Source organism: Zootermopsis nevadensis, unplaced genomic scaffold (genome assembly GCF_977971745.1).
Source record: "Zootermopsis nevadensis isolate Lab colony 2312 unplaced genomic scaffold, Znev_1.0 Znev_ptg000008l, whole genome shotgun sequence".
NCBI lineage: Eukaryota > Metazoa > Arthropoda > Insecta > Blattodea > Termopsidae > Zootermopsis > Zootermopsis nevadensis.
Window position 1 is genome coordinate 15033889 of NW_028259140.1, and position 21588 is coordinate 15055476.

The 21588-nt window shown below is 42.6% G+C and overlaps 1 protein-coding gene across 3 annotated transcripts in view; it reads right to left on the reverse strand.

The window, feature by feature from the left end:
* Positions 1-19030: 19030 nt before the first annotated feature.
* The window catches only part of LOC147874508 (kelch-like protein 10), a 51504-nt gene continuing 48946 nt past the window's right edge, over positions 19031-21588 (reverse strand). For all 3 annotated transcript variants that reach the window (XM_087345255.1, XM_087345253.1, XM_087345254.1), the window contains one exon: positions 19031-20362. In XM_087345255.1, the coding sequence (XP_087201381.1) occupies positions 20014-20362 (349 nt within the window). In that variant the 3' untranslated portion in view covers positions 19031-20013. The remainder of the gene's footprint in view (positions 20363-21588) is intronic.

Here is a 21588-nt window from a genome sequence, read left to right on the forward strand (position 1 = left end):
GTATTCATGCATTGTTGCGTCTGTTTATTGGCATTGTTGCATAGACATAGGTTTGACTCGAGGTTAGCTGGTGTGGGGAACCCCTTAGTTCGGCAACTCGGAAGGCACTCGTGCCGAATGAGGGCTGCCAGATTTCGCATAAGGGCAACCGAGGGCGACTGATGTTCAGCAGGCCAGCCGAGGCCGTCCCCAAAAGACGGCCAAGTCAGCACAGCGAGTGGTTAGACTACTCGGCTACCCTGACTGAGGTTTTCCGTGCTTTCCTCAGTTGTAAGGCGAATACCAGGGTATAACTTAATAGGGGCACGGCCCGCCACCCTTCCCCCCGATCATGGAGGCCATCAGCTGAAGTGATCTTCCCCCCATGCCGCAGAGGCCTTCAGCCGAAACGGCCCCTCCCTCTCTGGGTTCATACCCCAGAGACCCAACCAACCAAATTCCTTCGACAACTTGCCTGACGGGATAACCTCCCATCAGCAGCAACAGATCCCAGTTTGAATGGTCGAGGCTCCCGCCACGACGAAACCCCGTTAGCGTTAGCAAAATTTCCGTTCTTATATTACGACCGTTTACCATTTCCAGCAATGCGTCTTGTGCGCAGGAATGGTTTCACCTAGGTAGGGACGATGCTTGCGCTTGCGCAGGCCTCTGCCCTCAGTTAGCTTCTTTGGTTGGTTGGTTGGTTGGTTGATGCTTGCGCTTGCGCAGGCCTCCGCCCTCAGTTAGCTTTTTGGTTGGTTTGGTTGGTGGTTGGAAGAGATTTTTGTATAAAAGCGGTATGAGTGGTAGGAGTGATTGGGGAGGGAGAGCGGAGCGAGGATTGGGAGTGGACGAGATCCCCACCGGCACAGCCTGGAGAGAGGTAGGGACGATGCTTGCGCTTGCGCAGGCCTCCGCCCTCAGTTAGCTTTTTGGTTGTGTCCAGTGGGACTCGTGTCGAACGAGGGCTGCCAGAGGTCGCCCAAGGGCAACCGAGGGCGACCGATGTTCAGCAGGCCAGCCGAGGCCGTCCCCAAAAGACGGCCAAGTCGGCACAACGAGTGGTTAGACTACTCGGCCACCCTGACTGAGGTTTTCCGTGCTTTTCCTCAGTTGTAAGGCGAATGCCAGGGTATAACTTAATAGGGGCATGGCCCGCCACCCCCACCCCGATCACGGAGGCCATCAGCTGAAGTGATCTTCCCCCCCATGCCGCAGAGGCCTTCAGCCGAAACGGCCCCTCCCTCTCTGGGTTCAAACCCCGGAGATCCAACCAACCAAATTCCTTCGACAACTTGCCTGACGGGATAACCTCCCATCAGCAGCAACAGATCCCAGTTTGAATGGTCGAGGCTCCTGCCACGACGAAACCCCGTTAGCGTTAGCAAAATTTCCGTTCTTATATTACGACCGTTTACCATTTCCAGCAATGCGTCTTGTGCGCAGGAATGGTTTCACCTAGGTAGGGACGATGCTTGCGCTTGCGCAGGCCTCTGCCCTCAGTTAGCTTCTTTGGTTGGTTGGTTAGCAGTTTGGGTGAGTAGGAGCCGGAATTGATTGGTGACCGGTGGTAGAGTGGTAGTGAGTGAGTGGTAGGAGTGATTGGGAGTGGACGAGACCCCCACGGGCACAGCCTGGAGAGAGGTAGGGACGATGCTTGCGCTTGCGCAGGCCTCCGCCCTCAGTTAGTTTTTTGGTTGTGTCCAGTGGGTCTCGTGATGAACGAGGGCTGCCAGAGGTCGCCCAAGGGCAACCGAGGGCGACCGATGTTCAGCAGGCCAGCCGAGGCCGTCCCCAAAAGACGGCCAAGTCGGCACAACGAGTGGTTAGACTACTCGGCTACCCTGACTGAGGTTTTCCATGCTTTTCCTCAGTTGTAAGGCGAATGCCAGGGTATAACTTAATAGGGGCACGGCCCGCCACCCCCACCCCGATCACGGAGGCCATCAGCTGAAGTGAGCTTCCCCCCATGCCGCAAAGGCCTTCAGCCGAAACGGCCCCTCCCTCTCTGGGTTCAAACCCCGGAGATCCAACCAACCAAATTCCTTTGGACAACTTGCCTGACGGGATGACCTCCCATCAGCAGCAACGGATCCCAGTTGTAATGGTCGAGGCTCCCGCCACGACGAAACCCCGTTAGCGTTAGTAAAATTTCCGTTTTTTTTTTTAAATTTAGACCGTTTACCACTTCCAGCAATGCGCCTTGTGCGCAGGAATGGTTTCACCTAGGTAGGGACGATGCTTGCGCTTGCGCAGGCCTCCGCCCTCAGTTAGCTTTTTGGTTGGTTGGTTGGTAGCAGTTTGGGTTTCGACCCAGACACAGCACGTCGATGCAGCTGGCTCGAATCGTCGAAAGGGTCAACAGAAACCTTGATGAGAAGCGGCTAACCGGCGCGGTTTTCCTGGACGTGGCCAAAGCCTTCGACACAGTCTGGGTCCAAGGCCTCCTATACAAACTGACCGTCCTCAACTTCCCGTCGTACTTGGTAAAAACCATCTCTTCCTACCTCGCTGACCGGACATTCCAGACATCCTTCCAGTCGGCCACGTCCACACGTCGTACCATGCGGGCTGGAGTTGTGCAGGGCGGAATTCTCTCCCCTGTGCTCTTCAGTCTGTATGTCAACGACATACCCACACCGTCCCGCCACGTCGAGTTAGCACAATACGCTGACGACACGGCTCTAGTAGTCACGTCCCGTAGCCCAACGCTTCTCGTCAGGTATCTGGAGACCTACCTCAGTAGACTTGAGCTCTGGCTCAGGGCCTGGAGGATTGCTATCAACGTCTCGAAGAGCACCGCGGTTCTCTTCATTTCCGCGAGAAGACACATCCAACAGCCCAGAGCAGTGCAGTTCCTCGGACAGCCGATCCAATGGGTCAAAACAGCGCAGTATCTGGGGGTCACCCTTGACGCCGGGCTTACCTGGTCGGCGCACGTCAACCAAGTGGGAAAGAAGGCGGCGCAACGATTAGGTGTGCTAGGCCCGCTCATCAATAGGAGAAGTGGCCTGTCCATCAGGAACGGTGTGCTGCTCTATAAGCAGCTCATCCGTCCCATAATGGATTACGCATGCCCGATCTGGAGGTCAGCTGCCCGCAGCCACGTCCGGAAGCTGCAAGTTCTGCAATCCAAGTGTCTTCGCATTGTTACTAACGCGCCCTGGTACGTTAGTAACAGGCAAATACATGAGGATCTGGGGGTCCCTTTCTTTGCCGACCACATCAGAGCACTGACTGAGAGGTTTGACTCGAGGTTAGCTGGTGTGGGGAACCCCTTAGTTCGGCAACTCGGGAGGCACTCGTGCCGAACGAGTGCTGCCAGAGGTCGCCCAAGGGCAACCGAGGGCGACTGATGTTCAGCAGGCCAGCCGAGGCCGTCCCCAAAAGACGGCCAAGTCGGCACGAGTGGTTAGACTACTCGGCTACCCTGACTGAGGTTTTCCGTGCTTTCCTCAGTTGTAAGGCGAATACCAGGGTATAACTTAATAGGGGCACGGCCCGCCACCCTTCCCCCCGATCATGGAGGCCATCAGCTGAAGTGATCTTCCCCCCATGCCGCAGAGGCCTTCAGCCGAAACGGCCCCTCCCTCTCTGGGTTCATACCCCAGAGACCCAACCAACCAAATTCCTTCGAAAACTTGCCTGACGGGATAACCTCCCATCAGCAGTAGCAGATCCCAGTTTGAATGGTCGAGGCTCCCGCCACGACGAAACCCCGTTAGCGTTAGCAAAATTTCCGTTCTTATATTACAACCGTTTACCATTTCCAGCAATGCGTCTTGTGCGCAGGAATGGTTTCACCTAGGTAGGGACGATGCTTGCGCTTGCGCAGGCCTCCGCCCTCAGTTAGCTTCTTTGGTTGGATGGTTGGTTGCTTTGAGAGGAGTGTAGGAGGTGAGAGTGTGGAAGGAGGGTGTGAAGAGAGCTGAAGTGTGAATCGCTCTTAGGCGAAGTGTGTTGTAGACGAGATTATTTTGTGCTGTAAAAGACGTTTTAGTTGATTAAATTCATTATTGCTGGAGGACATTGTGGTCTCTTACAATCCACCCAAGTTTACAATCGGATTGGATTTGAGGTAGCAGACTTCGAAAGAAATAAAGGGTTGACAATCAAGGTCGTATACCGTCCCACGCTACAATATCAACTGCATAGATTTTATAAGCAAAGTGAACAGATGGTTTTTTTGTTTGACTTCCTGATAAAACACGACTCTTTTATCTACTTCTTCCCAATTCCTTTCTGTTTCAGGGGCGTGAAATAGCCATTTCTCACACTGATGCATTTTCACTGATTAACACGCAAGTCCTGGCAGAACATTCCAGGAATCCAACAAACTCACGTTTCTGTTCAATTTATCCTAGTTTCATTTAACTATAAACAACGCAAAGCAGTCAATGTTGGAAAAATGTACTTGCTACTTAAAACTAGAATCAGGGTCGCCTTCGACGTTGTGATGTGAACAGCGATGGCTTAGGCGCCCTGGAAGTAGAAATGTAACGTAAAAATACAAGACTGACAAGAATAAATAAAGAAGACACCGTTAAATACATAGAATGGAGAATAAGAGTCCGTCCCCACCCATGGATCATATCTTCTTGGGTGAACAGACCAAAGCAAGGGCTTGCAGAGGTGGGCAGAATTTCCTGTGTACGAGAACAGAGCGGGGTTGAGCCTTTTTATTACACGTTTGTGGCTGGCTTCATGCACGTATCTGGACGCCGTTTAAAATGGAGAGTGTATTAAACTAAAAGTAATGAATGATTCTTCTCCCGGCCATGTTTGAATTTTCGTTCGTTGTTGATGATGCTTCAAGCAACTTTTTTGATTCACTGTTGAGTTTTGATGTGACTGACCATGTGTGCTTAATGTGTGCTCTTTCAGTAATTACACTAATGTGTGTTAATTAATTGTAATGTTCTTACTGCTCAATTTGTTCGACCAAGTTTCTGTGGCAAAACAAAAGTGCGAAAATAATCAAGCACAAATATTCCGCCTGCAAAAGTTTTCTTGTTGCAGCCAACTAAAACTAGGGCTGTGGTTGTATTTATTGCCTGACGAAATGTGTGTCGTTTATCTCCAGATCTAATGTCAGTTCTTCAATCCTTTCTCATGTTGCTTCTAGCTCCAATTGCAATGTCTCTGCCTGCGAGAAAGTTTACAGTCACATTAACAACGCATAAATAAACCTATGTAGTTTAATTCAGGATGTCACAGAATTATGTCCAATTTATTGTACCTTTCAAATACCACACACACTGCAATTCAGAAGTTGTCAATTAAAAGAGGGACTGTTTTACATATCAAATACACAAAATATATAAATGCATAAACAACTTTCTGAGTATCATAATTTGTGAAAACCTTCAACTGAGATGTTCAATCACGTTTATAATTATTGGAACATGCAAGAAAATGAACCATTTTCAGTAAATTGCATATTTAGTTATGCATCTAATAAAGCTTCTAGCAGACAAATCAGGATTGAGTAGAAATTGTGCACTGGCAGTGGGCTCATCTCTCACTACCCAAAGATGCACACTTAAAAGACAAGGAAACCTCCCACATGGGAGGAGGCCAAGGCCAAAACTTGGGCTCTAACACCATTGGATGGATGGAACTAATAAAGAATTTGGTAAAATATAGTAAATTTTGGTTTTACACAGTGTACATTACAGCCTGTTCAGACTCAGAATTAATTGCCAAGGATAGCAAGGTTTTGCATGTCACAACTTTAAAACAGAATACAAAGACCTAAATTCAGACAAACCACTTGTAAATATGTCCACATTTAAATATGTGAAAACAACACCAAATAAAATTTATACCCATGACATTAAAAGAGAACTGAATTAATTAAACTTCAGTTCAGAAATACAGGCACAGCTGAATAACCTTACCTTCTCCTCGACAATTTCCTTATCGAGAGTAGCCATCTCTACTGTCTCTGCCAAATCTGCCATTTCCTCAGCATGTCTCTCTCTAGCCTCAATGGCTTCCCTAGCTTCCTGCTTAGCACGCTGCACTTTTCGTTGAAGAGAAGTCTGTGACTCCATTACGCGGGACTTGAATTCAAGAAGTTGTTCCAGCTGCAATCTTATTTTGTCATAATCTTTTTAATTTTCCTTTGTCTTGCATCATTTTCACTATGTAAGTAAGATGTAAACTCAACTTAACTCTACGTTGTGAAAGAAACTGGTCACTAATTCATGTGCTATTGCCTACACAATGGATAATGGCAATTTGGAAAATTTTAACTTTTCAATGTTCTGTCACCAAGTTCCATGACCAAATTTCATGGCCAAGTGGTTAGCACTCCTGATTCATATTCAGGAAGTCATGGGCTCAAATCTCAGCCTGGAAACCAGCTATATCCTGACTGAAGCCTTTTGTGGTTTCCATTTCATCATTCATTTAAACTTCTTATAATTTGTTGATATATAGTATGAGATACTGACAGTATCATTAAATAAACCATTATTAAATAAATTCCGTGTTTCCTGCACTAGTGCTGATTTTGAACAGTTGCTCCACGTTTACTAGCTCAGGACACTAAAACTGACATCTGAATCTATTTCTTCAAGAATTCAAAAATATCTTCGGTTAGAAAAATTATGCGTGTCATGCTACAAGCAACAGGTTAATAGAAACCTAAGGCATACACAAATATTTTTTTCTGTAATACACTATGTCCAGAATATAATTAATGTAATTAAAATTATCTGAGAAGGATGAGAGGACCTTATGCATAAATTTACAAAAATGTTGTGCAAATATAATCAACATAATAAGACTGCAAAGCCATAATCAAGTCTACACAAGTTCAGCAAGTGGTAATCACTTGGACAAGTTTTAGTACACACACACACACACATCACTGCACAGAGGATAATAGGAGCTGTCACAAAGTATAATATCGCTTTTATAATATGACAGTGTTTGAATCTATATCTGTACACAAATACCTATCAAGAGACTCTTAAAATAAATGCATGCATACCTTTCAATGTTTCAATTTTCTCTTGTAAGTCTCTCACTTCACATTTCAGATTCTCAATTTCCTGCTGATTCTGCAAATTGCTAAGCTTCTCTTCGACTATGTTAGAACCAGAAGATGCACCAGGAGACATCATTGCATGGCCTGGAATATACTGTGGCTTCAGTGTTTCCACAAATCCTGTCTGAAAATAAAAAATATATATATAACTCCCTTTACAGAACCTAAAATACGATATCACAACTTTCCTTACAAATATTGTGACAAAGTATGAATTTCACTGTCTAATGTTATTTTTGCTTCACCATGGGACTGTTTCCTTTAGATAAAGGCCACTGTCCAAGCTATTTCACAAGCCACTTGAGTTCCCATTTTCAAGTAAAAGAAAGATTACATAGTAAGATCAGTAAAAAGAATTAGATTTATCTAATTGGTTCAACAAAGAACGAACCAATGTTAAGCTACAAGCTTCTTCTACTGGCCATCATCCTTGTTATTTTCTGCTGTGTAATGGACCACAAACCTCAAATGGAACCTTTCATCATTGCAGAGGCACAAAGTTGCTATGAAGATTGATAATCATAATTAGAGACATTATAACCACAATACACAGCCTAATACCTTACACAGATTTTAACATTCCAAACAAATATGGCAAAGCAACTGGACTCCACTGTCATGTCTGAACTAGTGAGAAAGGGAGAGGAAATTAAGGTCAATGGGTTATATGCATGTATGAAACAAAACAAGACTTGTTCATTTTATTCTGATATTCCCAATGCAGTCAGTATTTGCATATTCTCCGTATAAAGTGTTTAAAATGAATGCATACTGGGAATGCCAAGTCTCTACATCCACCTGTCAACATGTTTCACCTAAGTCTGCAGATGGCAAAGGACTGCTCAAAACACCAAGTAGTTTGGCTAAATGTTCATGTTGTCCACTTGTGTTTGGGAGGCATTCTGGTTCAAGTATGACTTATGGCACTCTCAGGTTTTCCATAGTTTCCCTCAGTCCAGTAAGTAAAATTCTGGAACAGTATTTTTCAATAGTCAATAATCACTTTAACCATTCTTTCCAGTTTATCGCTCGTATTCATTCTGCCATCTCTGCTTAACATCATTAAACAGTGTAAGAACCAACCAGTTTCTAACAAAGCTTTAGAGTAATATTAGCCAAACAATTTTTTCTGATGCATATCAACATGATGTTTTCTATCCAGTATATTTCAAAGTGTGTTATAAAACATATCTGTGTAAAGGCAAAGTTGCCTCTGTTCCAATCCACCACACGTGAAGGTGTAGTGGATATGGAAGTAAAGATCTACAGACTAGACCTCAGCACTACGTGGAACGAGTGGTCAGCCGTGTGTTTTGACTGTTTTATACCAGAGAAAAGAGCCCCAGGTATCAAGAGACTGGCGACTGGGTGGAATGTTGTGGCAAAGAGAAGAATCCCTGCCTCTACAAGGAACTGAACCCCCAGTTTCCATTCAGCAGCCATCAGCACCATATAAAGGAACATTTATAACAACATCAAATTAAATGCAAGTTACCATGTCGTAACAAGTCATGATCAACTTGAAAAAAGAAACAAAATGAAAACAAAATACTAATGTATCAATTAGTGTAAATCACATGAAGCTGCATACCATACGGCTAATGTATTCATGCCAAAAACTTCTCAAACTTCTTAATTAGCAGTGAGTGGCATTAACGATGGATCCAAAAACATATGCGATTTTTTCCTGTATCTTAGAGACGTGGTGGAATCTGTAATGAACCCTCTGATGTTTCAGTAAATGTTCCAAGCAAGATGGTGTACCACTGACACTCTAGGTTGGCATTCATTTGGACCTTAGCTGAGTTACAAGCTGACCTGATTGAGGATTTTCAAGGTTTTCCTCAGTCCCTAAAGGCAAATGCCTGGAGAAAATCTCGAAACAAGCCACAACTATTTCCTTCCAAGTTCTTACCTATTCACTACTCATGGCCATTTTCACATCTCATCTGATGCTGCATAACATATGCATTTGAAACAGCATTGTTAAAGAAGGTAATAACCAACACTCATTTCAAGTCTGCAAATTACAGCTGGAATGTCAAAATGGAAAATCTTTTAAAGAAGGAACCTGAAGGAACAATTTATGTAACTTACGTAAATCCTGAAATAGGATGGCGTGGTCTACAATGTGTGAAACAAGAGCATACAGCACATATGCAGAGAAAAGAAAAATACTTTCTGTGCATTCAAGTTGATGAATGTAGATTGGAGCACTCAGTTCATATTCTGAATACACAGCGTTTGTTACAGTAAACAAGGCACGAAGAAGAAAGATATCACCAAGAAAGAAATCAAGCAAAAGAAAGACAGAAACAATTTTAATTCACGAAAACTAACAGAGAGAAAAAGCACAATTACTTGTTCCTCCCCAAAGCTAGCTTCGGCCAACATTCGTAATCTTTTCGAAGCCTGCTTTAGGGCTACATGAACCTGCTTAGAGGATGTAGAGAATTTCTGAAACATAAAATAGCATCTGCAACAATTTGGAAAAGATGATGAAGATCACGTATGTTATGATACTCAGTAAGCTTCACTGAATGCTGCAACAGAAGACACACCACATCCATACAAACTGACAACACCAGTACTAAGTTCCATACAGACAAAATACCACAATACACGACACATAAAGACACAGTAGTTAAGGTTTTGGATGACAAAATTTCATACCACAGACCAATGTACAAATAAGAAATTATGGGAAGAACTTACAATGCCTACTTTCTAATGCCTCGATATATACGGTGAGGTCAATAAGAGACAAAAATTAATAATTATAAAATATAGCAAACTAAAGATAAACTGCACATCATTCTCAGTTAGCAAATTAAAACACTCATTTTTGTCACATCTGTGCTTACATCTCTGAAGTGGTCTCTTCCTTTCAGATTTTCCAATTAGAATGCTGTACCCAAAGCATACTACATGTTCAACCCATCTCACACGCCTTGATTTCATTGCCCTTTGCTTCATAACACCCATAAATTCTAGAAGCAAAATTCCAATCATCTATCTACGAGGCGTGTCCTCAAAGTAAGTTTCCCTGGGGCCGTTTACAGAAACAAAACATAATTTCATGGAAATATTTATTGCAACAGATACAGCAAGTGTCCAGCTATTTTTCAACATATTCGCCACCGGAATTGAGACATTGGTCATACCGTGGGACCAACTTTTGAATACCTGTGTCGTAGAAGTCTGCCGCCTGGGATTGGAACCACTGTGAGACAACCATCTCCGCCTCTCTGTCATTCTCAAAACGCTGACGCTGACCGGACAGGAATTTCTTGAGGTGTAGGAAAAGATGGAAATCACTGGGAGCGAGGTCCGGGCTGTAGGGTGAATGATTAAACACCTCCCAGCTGAACTCCTGCAGGAGACTTGCTGTCCGTCGAGCCGTGTGCGGCCTAGCGTTATCACTGACCGCACTTCACAGTCGGCGGGAGCTGGAATAAGAACCTCCATCTTCAACAGCTGCAACGATGCTACTGTGAGAACGCGGGAGGTGCCATTAGTGCATGCGCCATGCTACGTCATTGCTCTATCACGTACGCACAGTCGCTTCGCGCAATATAAGGTTTGCTAGCTGTGGGATGAGTGGGAAACTTACTTTGAGGACGCGCCTTGTATTATCCCTAGTGTCAACATTTACAGAATAGACATTAACAACTTCCATTTCACAAGAACCCAGAACGGGCGGTCACACCATGTAACAAGCTCTCGCAAACTAAATAAAACCATATCAACATCATAATAGTTACTGTAATTTTCCAAACAAAAAAATCTTCAACAGCCCCAGTTTGCATGACTTTTCAAACACCACGTAAGAAGCAAACAATTTGGAATGGAAATTCACGATGACCGCATAAAAAACTCGTCACATTGAAACACGTCTGGTCTACGAGCTACTACAGACAGACAAGCCGCTATTCTTACAGTGCCTGAAGCAAACAGACGCGGGACTGGAACCACTGCGTACCCTTTGGATCGATGTGCAGACCGTCAATCAACTCCAACTGAGGTGTCAGCTGTCCGTCGAGGTTCGTCTCAGCTTCTACAGTCATACTGCTATCTGGAGGTCAGGGTTCAGTGACTTCCTTGCAAATAGCGTAACTGTCGATCCGCTGTCCCACTTGTTCACTCAGAAAAATTACGGCTTGCTGCCTACAGAGTGGGAGACTGTAGGAATCATTTGGTACAAACCAGTATGAGCTCGTCCGCGTTTCTTCTTCAGCATCACGTACATATTAGTCGGGCTGATGGACTGGTTCAGCATGTCCGTGAGATCTTGTGACAGACTACACATCTAAGATAACGAAAAGTTTGACATGTTTAGAATGTTTCATACCGTACAAACAAAAAATTATGTTCACAACTGGCATTCAATATTTACGTGTAAGGACTGAAGTCAATCATACGAGGTGCGATCGGAAAGTTTCAAGACTGCGCCTATAAAAACCCGTACACTTATCTCAGGTATTAAATTCATCCATCACCCTCAAAGTAGTTCCCCTGGGAGTGAACACAACGATCCCAGCGCCGCTGCCAAGCCTGCAAGCATCCCTGGAAATCTTTCTTTGTCAGCCTGTCAAGCACCATCTGCGATTCTGCCTGAATCTCTTCTATCGTCTCAAATCTCCTTCCCTTTAGCTGAATTTTCATCTATGGGAAGAGGAAGAAGTCACATGGAGCTAAATCCGGCAAATAAGGAGGGTGCGGGATGACGGCCATGGTGTTTGAGGCCAAAAACTGCCGAACTTTGAGGGCGGTGTGTGCTGGCGCGTTGTCATGATGCAGCAGCCAGTTGTGGTTGCGCCACTTTGCCGGCCGCTTCCGTGTCACATCTTCACGCAACCGCCTCAGGACCCCACAGTAAAATTCAGCATTGACCGTCTGACCTGCAGGAAGAAACTCCCTATGGACGATCCCCTCCAGGTCGAAAAAACAGATCAGCATTGACTTCACATTGCTCTTGACCTGTCTTGCCTTCTTCGGTCGTGGTGACGATGGGCTCTTCCATTGTGCAGATTGCTGCTTCGTTTCTGGATCGTACCCGTAAACCCAGATTTCATCACCTGTGATAACCTTAGAAAGGAAGTTGGGGTAGGTTCTTGCAAGATCTTTGAGCTCCTGACAAACGAGAAGTCGATTCTGCTTCTGGTCCTCAGACAGGAGCCTTGGCACAAACTTGGCTGCGATGTGTCGCATGTGGAGTTCTTCCTTTAGAATCAGCTGACATGTCCCATAGCCTATCCCAACAATGTCGCACAAGTCGTTGATGGTACGACGTCGATCTTCGTGAATGGCCTGCCGAATCTTCGTAACATTTTCGGGCGTTGTGCTCGAAGATGGTCGTCCAGAACGCTCGTCATCATCGACAGAGGTTCGGCCATTTTTAAAACGTGAATGCCACACAAAAGTTTGTGCACGACCCATTGCGGACTCCCCAAATGCTTGCTTTAGCATTTCATAGATTTCCGTAGCCGTTTTGGCGAGTCTTTTGCAAAATTTTATGCACACTCTTTGTTCATGAAAATCCGCCATTCCGAAATCGCAGGAGGGTCGGTTTAATGAACTACCAAAACGCCCGTAACTAAGAAACAAATGCTAATTCGATGATGCCGGCTGGCACACTGATTCACTATGAATGTAGGCCGCACCCCCTAGCGGCAGAAGCTCGTACTACATCCGGTTCGCCCTCTATTGACACAGTCTGGAAACTTTCCGATCGCACATCGTAGAAGATAGAATTATTGATGGTCGAGAATATATCTCAGTTGTAAGTCTCAAGCACAAAGTGCCTCAGGTAACCTGCTCTTGAACAAACAACTGAATCAATAAACTCACACACCCTATATGCCATTATACAGAGCGAGAAACATTTAGAGCACAGAAGGATATACAGCAAGAACACACAAAACACCTGCAATCAGTGTTCCTCTCTCAGAGTGAGAGACCATGTTTTGCACACATATAAAACAACAGACAAAATTATTTTGTATATTTTGATCTTCAGGTTCTTAGAAACCAGACGGGAAGACAAAATATTATGAACTGAGAAGTAGCAAGCTGGAATTTTGAATAAGAAAGAAAAAGATGATTATAAACGATGAGTTGAGAAATATGCATGAGGAAATTGCCCTTTAGTGTTTTAAACCACTTAAAAATAGCAGCTGCTCTTCAAATCAAGACAGAAACAGATAATTTCCCTCATGAGAAATAAAAGTGAGAAGACAAAATTGAAATGGCTGGTAAAATTTTCAAGATTGATCCTTCAATGCTATTTGATATACACAGCATGCCTGGCGTTTGATCGCGTGTCACTGTCGCACGCCCAGCGTAACTGAAATTTCCAACTAGTCTCGTAACATCAATTTTTTCAAATAACAAGTGAAAGGGGAAACTATAAGCTTTCACGTTATATTTAACTGGTCACACTTTCACCAGATGACCGTCTTCTAGTTTGTTGAACCGTACAGTCTACTAGAAAATGATTTTTCAGAGGAGCTTACAGCCCCGATCATCACGAGGTGAGCGGTCAGGTTTATTGCCGAGGACTGTGACTCCAGTATAATCTGGATTAGAGACGACGCCCCAGAAGAGCCATGACAAGTTAGAAATGAAAACTGTCAGCTCGTATCAGGAGTCAAACCCCAGATGTCCAATAAATCCTGCACTGATTAAGGTATCGTGGGTCTGAAAGGAGAAATACCGAATAAAGTTCAGATGAATGCTGTTTCCACTTTGCTTCTGATCCAACTCCACGCACGACACAGGTGGTATGACAATCCTGTAAACTTCACGCTTTCATTAAATGTTGCAAATCTAACATATTATCCCCAGGAAAATAATCTTGGGTACTCAACAGATAGGAGGCTGGGTGGATCCCAGAGTTGACATAGATCCAGATGCTGGAAGAAAAATCCTTTGTCCTTGCTGGTGATCAAACTCCAGTCATCCAGTCCTTAATCAGAAACTTTAGCGAGAGACCCACATTTAATACACAAAAATAGTGCCTTAAGCATAAACAAAGGGCAATAGTAGAATTGATCTTACCACAGCAGACTGCAAAGACATGTGTTTAAGTGAAATGGCTCAAATAAGGACTAAAAGAATGATCTTTTAAACATAGGAACATAGTTAGTTCAAAACAACTTTTCTTAAAATCACTTTGTTAGTAATTTATCCTTAAATGCTTTTACAGTATCTACTCTAAGGAGATACCTTAAATTACAATTTATCTTTGATTCAGGTAAATTCAGAATTTTAGATCTACAATATTCCAAATAAATGTTCTTGAGATTTATTACCTGAAAAATACTCTCAAAGTTTCTGTATGCTTCAACCATCTTCTTGTGGTGTCATTTCATCTGCACAGCTATTCTTCTCTGTGAGTGTCCAGGTTCCTCCGTAGACCGCTAAAAGACAAGCAAGACATTACTATGACATGAACAAAGGATTATATAAGTGACACTTTCAACTTCATGGAATAAAGTGCATGAACAAACATAGTGGTGTAATACATTTATTTTGTTTTGAGAAAATTCAAAGAAATAAAGATAAATTAATGTCTTAGAAAAACTGAATGATCTAAATAATTTAGACATGCTCAGATGTCCAAATTTTGACACAAAATGAACAGTAGCTAACACAAATGTGACACCAAATAGAGTACAAGGTCTGATTTATCTCTCCCCAGTGTATAACTGGTTTTATTCACACAAGTAAATTCCCTTAGCGCAACTGGAATCCAAAAATTACTGTTAGCACTATGACACACTTTAATGAAGGTCAGTCATAAGGTCTAAACCTTAAGCAAAGCCAACACCTTCCATACTATATACTTCATAACCCTTTTGTTCTCACCTTACAGTACAGGTTATGGAACTTGATCTTCGAAGTCCAGAATGGGATTTCATCCCACACACATGCTTCTCAGTGGTTATACTCAGTTAATTTTAAGAAACCTGCATCGTAATTTGCATTTCTACCCACCTTCCACATTCAGTTCAGTCATTAACGACAAAATACACGACCATGAACACACACTTTAACATTATAACTTACAGTGTCGAAGTTTTCTGTAGCATTCTCTAATGTATAGTAAGGATAAGGAGTCAACTTATTGCAAAGGATATATTTCGCAATTTCTGTTACAATTTTAGAGCATGAAGTTGGGGTAAGTGTTTCGTCTATATTACAGTGTACGAAAACAGGCTTCGCCAATCGACTCCGATTTGCAATGTTGTAAGATAACCTTTCACTTTTTAATTTTCCTTCCATTCTGCAAATATACAGTTAGCCCTTCAATTCAACTTTATCAGGCCAATGCAATGATAGTATCCAACCACACACACACTGTATTCTTTTTTACAAACAGAAGTTATTTTTTTCAATTTTAATTTAAAACAGATCACAAGGAAACAAATACAACCAAAAATAATTTCAGTTAATGACGTCAAACTTACCGTCCTGCCATCTATTGTTGATACAACACAACAGCGGCGGGTTCTTGACACTCGTACTCAGTCGATAAGAATGTTTACTGTTGAGTCTACTTCTGCACGCTCAATTAATTTTACATATGATAACGGTGTGAAGTTTGTCGCTGAACTGATAGAATCTGGTGGAATACACAGCATGTAAAAAGCTCCGTTAACGCAATTCTGAAAATACAGACAGGGAGATGACGGCCTTCATGATGGAGGCAGCAAGCACCTCTGAAACGTCGGTAAACTTCTAACATACTTTAAGACACGATGCCCCAAAAGACAGAAATCTTCACATAAGCCGCATTGAGAAATTGAATTCGAAAAGTACAATTTCTAAACACGAAATTTATCTTTGTTATAAGATATTCCTACGGGTAGCCACACGCTCCGGTGTGCCGGAAGGTTGGCCTTCACAGACGAAAGCCACAAGAGGTTTTGAAGTTTTACACTTCACTTTATCGTTTCGTGACGTCATTACTGTTGTGTTCTACTTTATGTCGTGTTAACTCGGTCGGGAGAGCGCAGAAACCTTCACACAAATTGATAACAGCTTGCATGGTAGGTTCAAAGGTTTGTTATACAAACGTTTGAGTTCCTTTAAAAGTTCTTTACGAATTTCTTACAGGTTAGTAACAATAATCCTAGCGGTCGAGACTTCAAACTCATGGACTTAATTATCGAATATCGAATCTTCTCGATTAGGGAATTTCCATATCGATTTATCCTCCCAATACCAATCCGTTATCTATTGTTTGACGTTTAACATTTATTTCCTTAACAAACCCAGTTAATATCCTAATGCTATCACGTATGGATCATGTCCATGACCTGATTAATAAGTGAGGCAAGCAATAACTTCGATCTTTATGGCGTGTGTATCTGTTTGTGAGAGGCTTGAATAAGAATGTTGTTATTCGCTGATTCTAACTTGAAGCCCCAACTGAATAAATTAGAAAATATTAAAAGGAAATTTACAAGTTTGTGCAACTACTTTAAATTTCAGAGCACTTTATTCCTTATTATTTGTTATTAATGTATTTAAGGGCAAAATAAATTGCAATTCCATCATGGACGCTGTTGGTATTCGTGTGTCGTCAGGATAAACAAGAGAATTTTCTGCTTTTAGTGTGTGCAGTGCTCTTAGACATAGTCCTTCAGCCAGGTGTGTCATTGCTGCAAATGACGTATGTAAATCTTTGGACGTGTTTGGCATAAACTTTGTTTCTTTTGAGGACACTTTCTCATTAAGAGAAATGATCCAGAGAGTGGTCTAGCTTGGTTATTTGTTTTAATTCGGTTATCGCTTCTATGTTCTTTCCTTGTATTGTTTTAGTATTTTTTTAGTGTTTTACATTTATATTAGTGTTTACATTGGTAGTTTATGTGTTTTTGTATTTAATTTGTATTTTTTGTCAGATTTATCAACACCTTTTAATATTTTAGGCCTCTTAATTAAATACTTGTGCAATGAAAACGGATAGAACAGGAAGCGAAAGGAATTTTTGAGTAGGCCCTGGCTTCCGCAATAAGAGATGTAATAGCTAATGGAGGAGGTAAGCCATGTCTTTTCTTGCCATAAATAAGGCAGTCATTAATTTTAGTGCCTGCCCATGTATTATTTACTTTGTTCCAGCTCCTTCAGTCCTTGAGAATCCAACATTGCGCCCAACGAGGGAAAAAATTTCTATGCATTTTATTGGAACACGACGTTTCGTTACCGTGTTCGCGACATCCCGCCATAGACCCTGTCCTGAGCCACGTGAATTTAGTCAACGTCCTCACACGCTTTATGATGCTGCTTAATGTTATCCTTTCATCTACTCCTTCGTCTTCCGACTGTCCTCTTTCAACTTTGCTTGTCTTAAACAGACGATGAAGCTCATAATAAGTGAATGATCGAATGGGCCCTCTTGCGTCTGTCTGTGCCCCGGAGGGTGTGCCGACATAGAATGGACAGGGTATAATCTCATTCTCTTATTTATTCGGCGCATTTCGGCTGACGAGGTGGAAGTTTGTCGGTCGTTTCTACGAGAAGGTGAGGGGAATTGTAAACCAGAACGTCGCGTCGATCAGCAGTCGAAAGGCCGGATGAGCTTCTGAGGGAACGAACCTCGGCCTGGTGCCACGCCCCCAATTAACACGCGTCACAATTTATTAAGTTGGCTCGACTCACGTATCAGGCGATTGGCTGGCGGTGTTATACTCGCAACGAGAACCAGTTCCCTGGTACGGCTAGACGCAGATTGCGGTATAATATTAAAATGGAGCGTAAATAAATAAGGTCTTACGTGGAATCATCTGGCGCAGAACAAGGACGGGTGGCAGCCATTAGGAACAAAATAGCGAGCCTTCTGTTCGGTGATAAGCGGGAAATACTTTTGGCAAGAATGGCGACACATGGACGTTTCAGTGACTTTATCGTCTGTCTGTTACGAGATCATTAAAATATGCGGAATAGTTCAAAGTGCAATGCGCTCACTTCCCGGCTTCTAGTATGAAATGCGAAGACACAGGAAAGCTGATTCTACTGTTTTGTGGAGCCACACGTCGTCTGGTGGTGAGTCTGAAAGTGACAGTTGCCTTGAACTTACCAATGAATTCACTGTACATTGCTAATAAGACACAGAGAAAGTCAGAAATTAAGAAGTTCATTGTACAATCATCTAAATATCGCAAGAAGTGGTTAGTAATATTTTTAATAATGATCGCCGACAGGGGCAGAGGATTTTTCGTCTAGCCTCTGGGGCCCACCCGGCCTCCTATCCAGTGGGTCCTCCCCCGGGGGTAAGGCCCGACCGTGTCGTATCCCTGGCAGGGACTCGATGTGCCATGGACTCCCCGCGTCAGGATACGAACTGTAGTTTAGCCGAGCAGTTGCTAATTTGATCAAATGGCCTCGACGCTACTGAGTAAGGCAGCGTTTAAGGGCGAAAGCACAAGAACAATCTTCAATCGATTCCTTTATTACGAATGAGATTAAAATGAAGAAGGTTACACAGATTTACTTGTGCTGAGACTCCTGGATATGCCTTGAGTTCCCCATTTGATTTCAGCTGTCACATTCTTCTGTTACTCTGTCTGTGCCTTAACTAAATTCAAGTTCCTAGTTTTGTGTATTTTGTGGTAATATTTTGTACTTATTCATCAAAATACATAAATGTACCTTACAAAATACCATGAATAAATAAATACATCTGTTAACTGAAACCATCGTCTGTTTCTTCACGACATTTGAAAAGGTTGGTACTTCCCAAAGGAACATCGCACAATTACCCAGTATATCGGGGCAACTCAGCAAAATGTACTTGTGCAATTTTTTTAAAATATCACACGCAGATCAGAAATCGATACAAAATTCTCAGTGTGATGGCTTCCAAATGACGATTTTCTAAATGACGTTCATGAAGCAAAACATTTAATCTTCACCTGAAGACGGTTTCGTAACTCGAAACATGTCGCCACAAGTGGATTCATTTAATACAAGACGTAAAGAGAAACTGCTGTGTGTTGATGAATGGTAATATTTTAGACAAAATTAAACGTCTTTAAAATAATTAATTTCAATAAGACTTCTTGAGCAGAAAATAACGAGGAGAAATAATTTTTCCTTCTTTGCTGCAAACAATATTTCTCTTTTTATTTATTTTTTTAACTCTTACATAAATTCTCAGTTTTCTACATTATTTTCGAAGGTACTTAATTAAAATTAATGTGTTCGTCGTGGTTGTAATCGACTGCAAACTAATTATTTTCCTGTGTCAGTCCAAGTTCGTAGTTCGATTCCCGAACGAGCTGAAACTTGAGATGAGGGGTAAACCAGGCTTTGGTTTATACAAACGAAGGAGGCGCGAAGAGATTATATTTGGAACGCCTTACTTCCTCCAAATGTGATTGATTTTATGAATTTTGGCATTGATTAATGTATTAAATTTGAAGAGAGTAGCGACAACCAGTCTCTTGAACGTCTTTCCTCGAGACCTTCCGTGACACTCACAAAGCTTTCGCCTCGTAAAAGTTGTTTACGAGGCGAAAACTTAAGCCTATCCACATATAGAATGACGTTTTTCCTAGAACAGACGCCTCACTGCGATTGGGACCAATGAAATTCGAATGTGGCTTTTCGGAGCGTTTCCGACGTTTTGGGGTGATTTGGGGGGACGAATCGGATCGCCGCATTCAATTCAAAATTTAAGACCAGTTACTGTGATAGCGCGCTTGTGTTGTGTTGGACTTCAAGTCGTACATAAACAGCCGATTCATTGCAATGCCTGAATATCAACATAATTGTGTCTTTGCACCAGCGTGTCTCAATTCGTGAATAAATTGAGTGATTTCAACAACAACAACAACAACAACAACTGTGTCGTCAAGAATTGCAACAGCTCAGCGACGTCGCTGCCCTCTCGCGAGCGCTACTCCAATTAAGACCTCTCCGTGTAATCCCTGAGAGTCGGAAGTCCTCGCCCACCGACTGACCCTATGTCAAGGTATCCTGAGAAAACCTTTAACCCTTTCCGCGCACCAAAGTAAGAAACGTTGTAACCACACCAGCGCCAGCCTAGCTACTGGGGTTGAACCCGTGGCTACATCAGCAGAAGGACGAGTGTGTGTGGAAGGACGGTTATTTTCCAAACCAACATTTTCTTGCATTTCTCCTTCATTTTTGCGTTTCTCCTCATCCTTTTTTGCTTTTGTCATCCTCTTTTTCTTGCATTTCTCCTCCATTAATTTGTCTCTGTGTTTGTAGGCGTAATCGCTTGCATTCGGTAGGTTCTCGATGACACAAGTCGACATCCCGGATCTACAAACATTCATGCCTGCCACCTCGTGCCTGCAATTTGAAATGTTAAAAGTGAAAACAAACAATCTTCCATCTTCCATCAGTATTATCTACACTCAAGTCAATTTTTATCACATTTCTGTGACAAAATTACAGAAAATATGTATGGAGTTCTAAAATATCAGAGATTTCAATGTAGAATAAGAATAAAAGAATTTTCTTTGAGAGTCGTAAAATGTGTTGACCTAAAAATATCCACGTTTGATGGGCTGGCTATGTCTTTGTGTAGAATGGGAAACTGCTTGAAGCTAAGGGCACAGCTTCCACCGAAATGTCGTTGCTTGTATTTTGTTTCCAGAAAACCTTAACAAAAGTTCCCCCAATCGGAATTCAATGCACGATTGCCACACCATATTTCAGAACAGTTCCCACGTGATCTTTCTTTTGCTCATGCGCATAGAACAACGGCCAACGTGCTATCATAACGTAATACATTTTATTACATCAAAGTGGAGGGAGATATTACGACTATTTTAAAACGCTGTCAAATGAATTGTGTTCTGCGCTAACTACGTTTGGTACACTTCATTAAGCCATTGACTTCGGTCAGAATAATAAATTTAATCACACGCTTTCTTTGGAGAGATAAACGTGTCTTGTTTGAGACATGAGCCCTTAACAATATTTCCCTCTTTTAGCAAAATATTTTCAAAAATACTTTGTCCCACCAAAAATAGATCTGGAGAGGTTCTGCTACACGTAAGACAGACAAAAGCCAAAATAAAATGAATTTCTGTGGGATTTCTGGCTCTTCTTCAAACACTTATGAAGAAATTTGTATTCTGAGATGTTTTTGGAGCTGCTTACTAACTCCGTCAACAGATGGCAGGAGACTGCATTGTCAAACACGCCAAGAGGCAGCCATTTTAAAATAAACGTCCATCAGAAATGGGAACATGTGACGGTAGGCATCGTTAAACCTGAAACTGGCCTAACACTTCGATGAAAGCGGAAGATTATGGCGATGCTGATTTGCTGAACGCCAGACACTTCCTGCCCGAGAGAGTGCCACTGATCAAAGAAACTTGGTCACAGCTTACGTCTGATTAGCATTCCTAGTCATTCGCCCTCTGCTTTAACCAATCAGCTTGACTGCAACATCGCATTGCCTCCTTTCATTTTACCCCTTTCCTCTCAGACATCTTTCGCCGTTTATTCGAGTCCCTGGGTAAGCAGTAAGAACCTCTGAAACGTCGGTCAGTTTCTACGACACTACA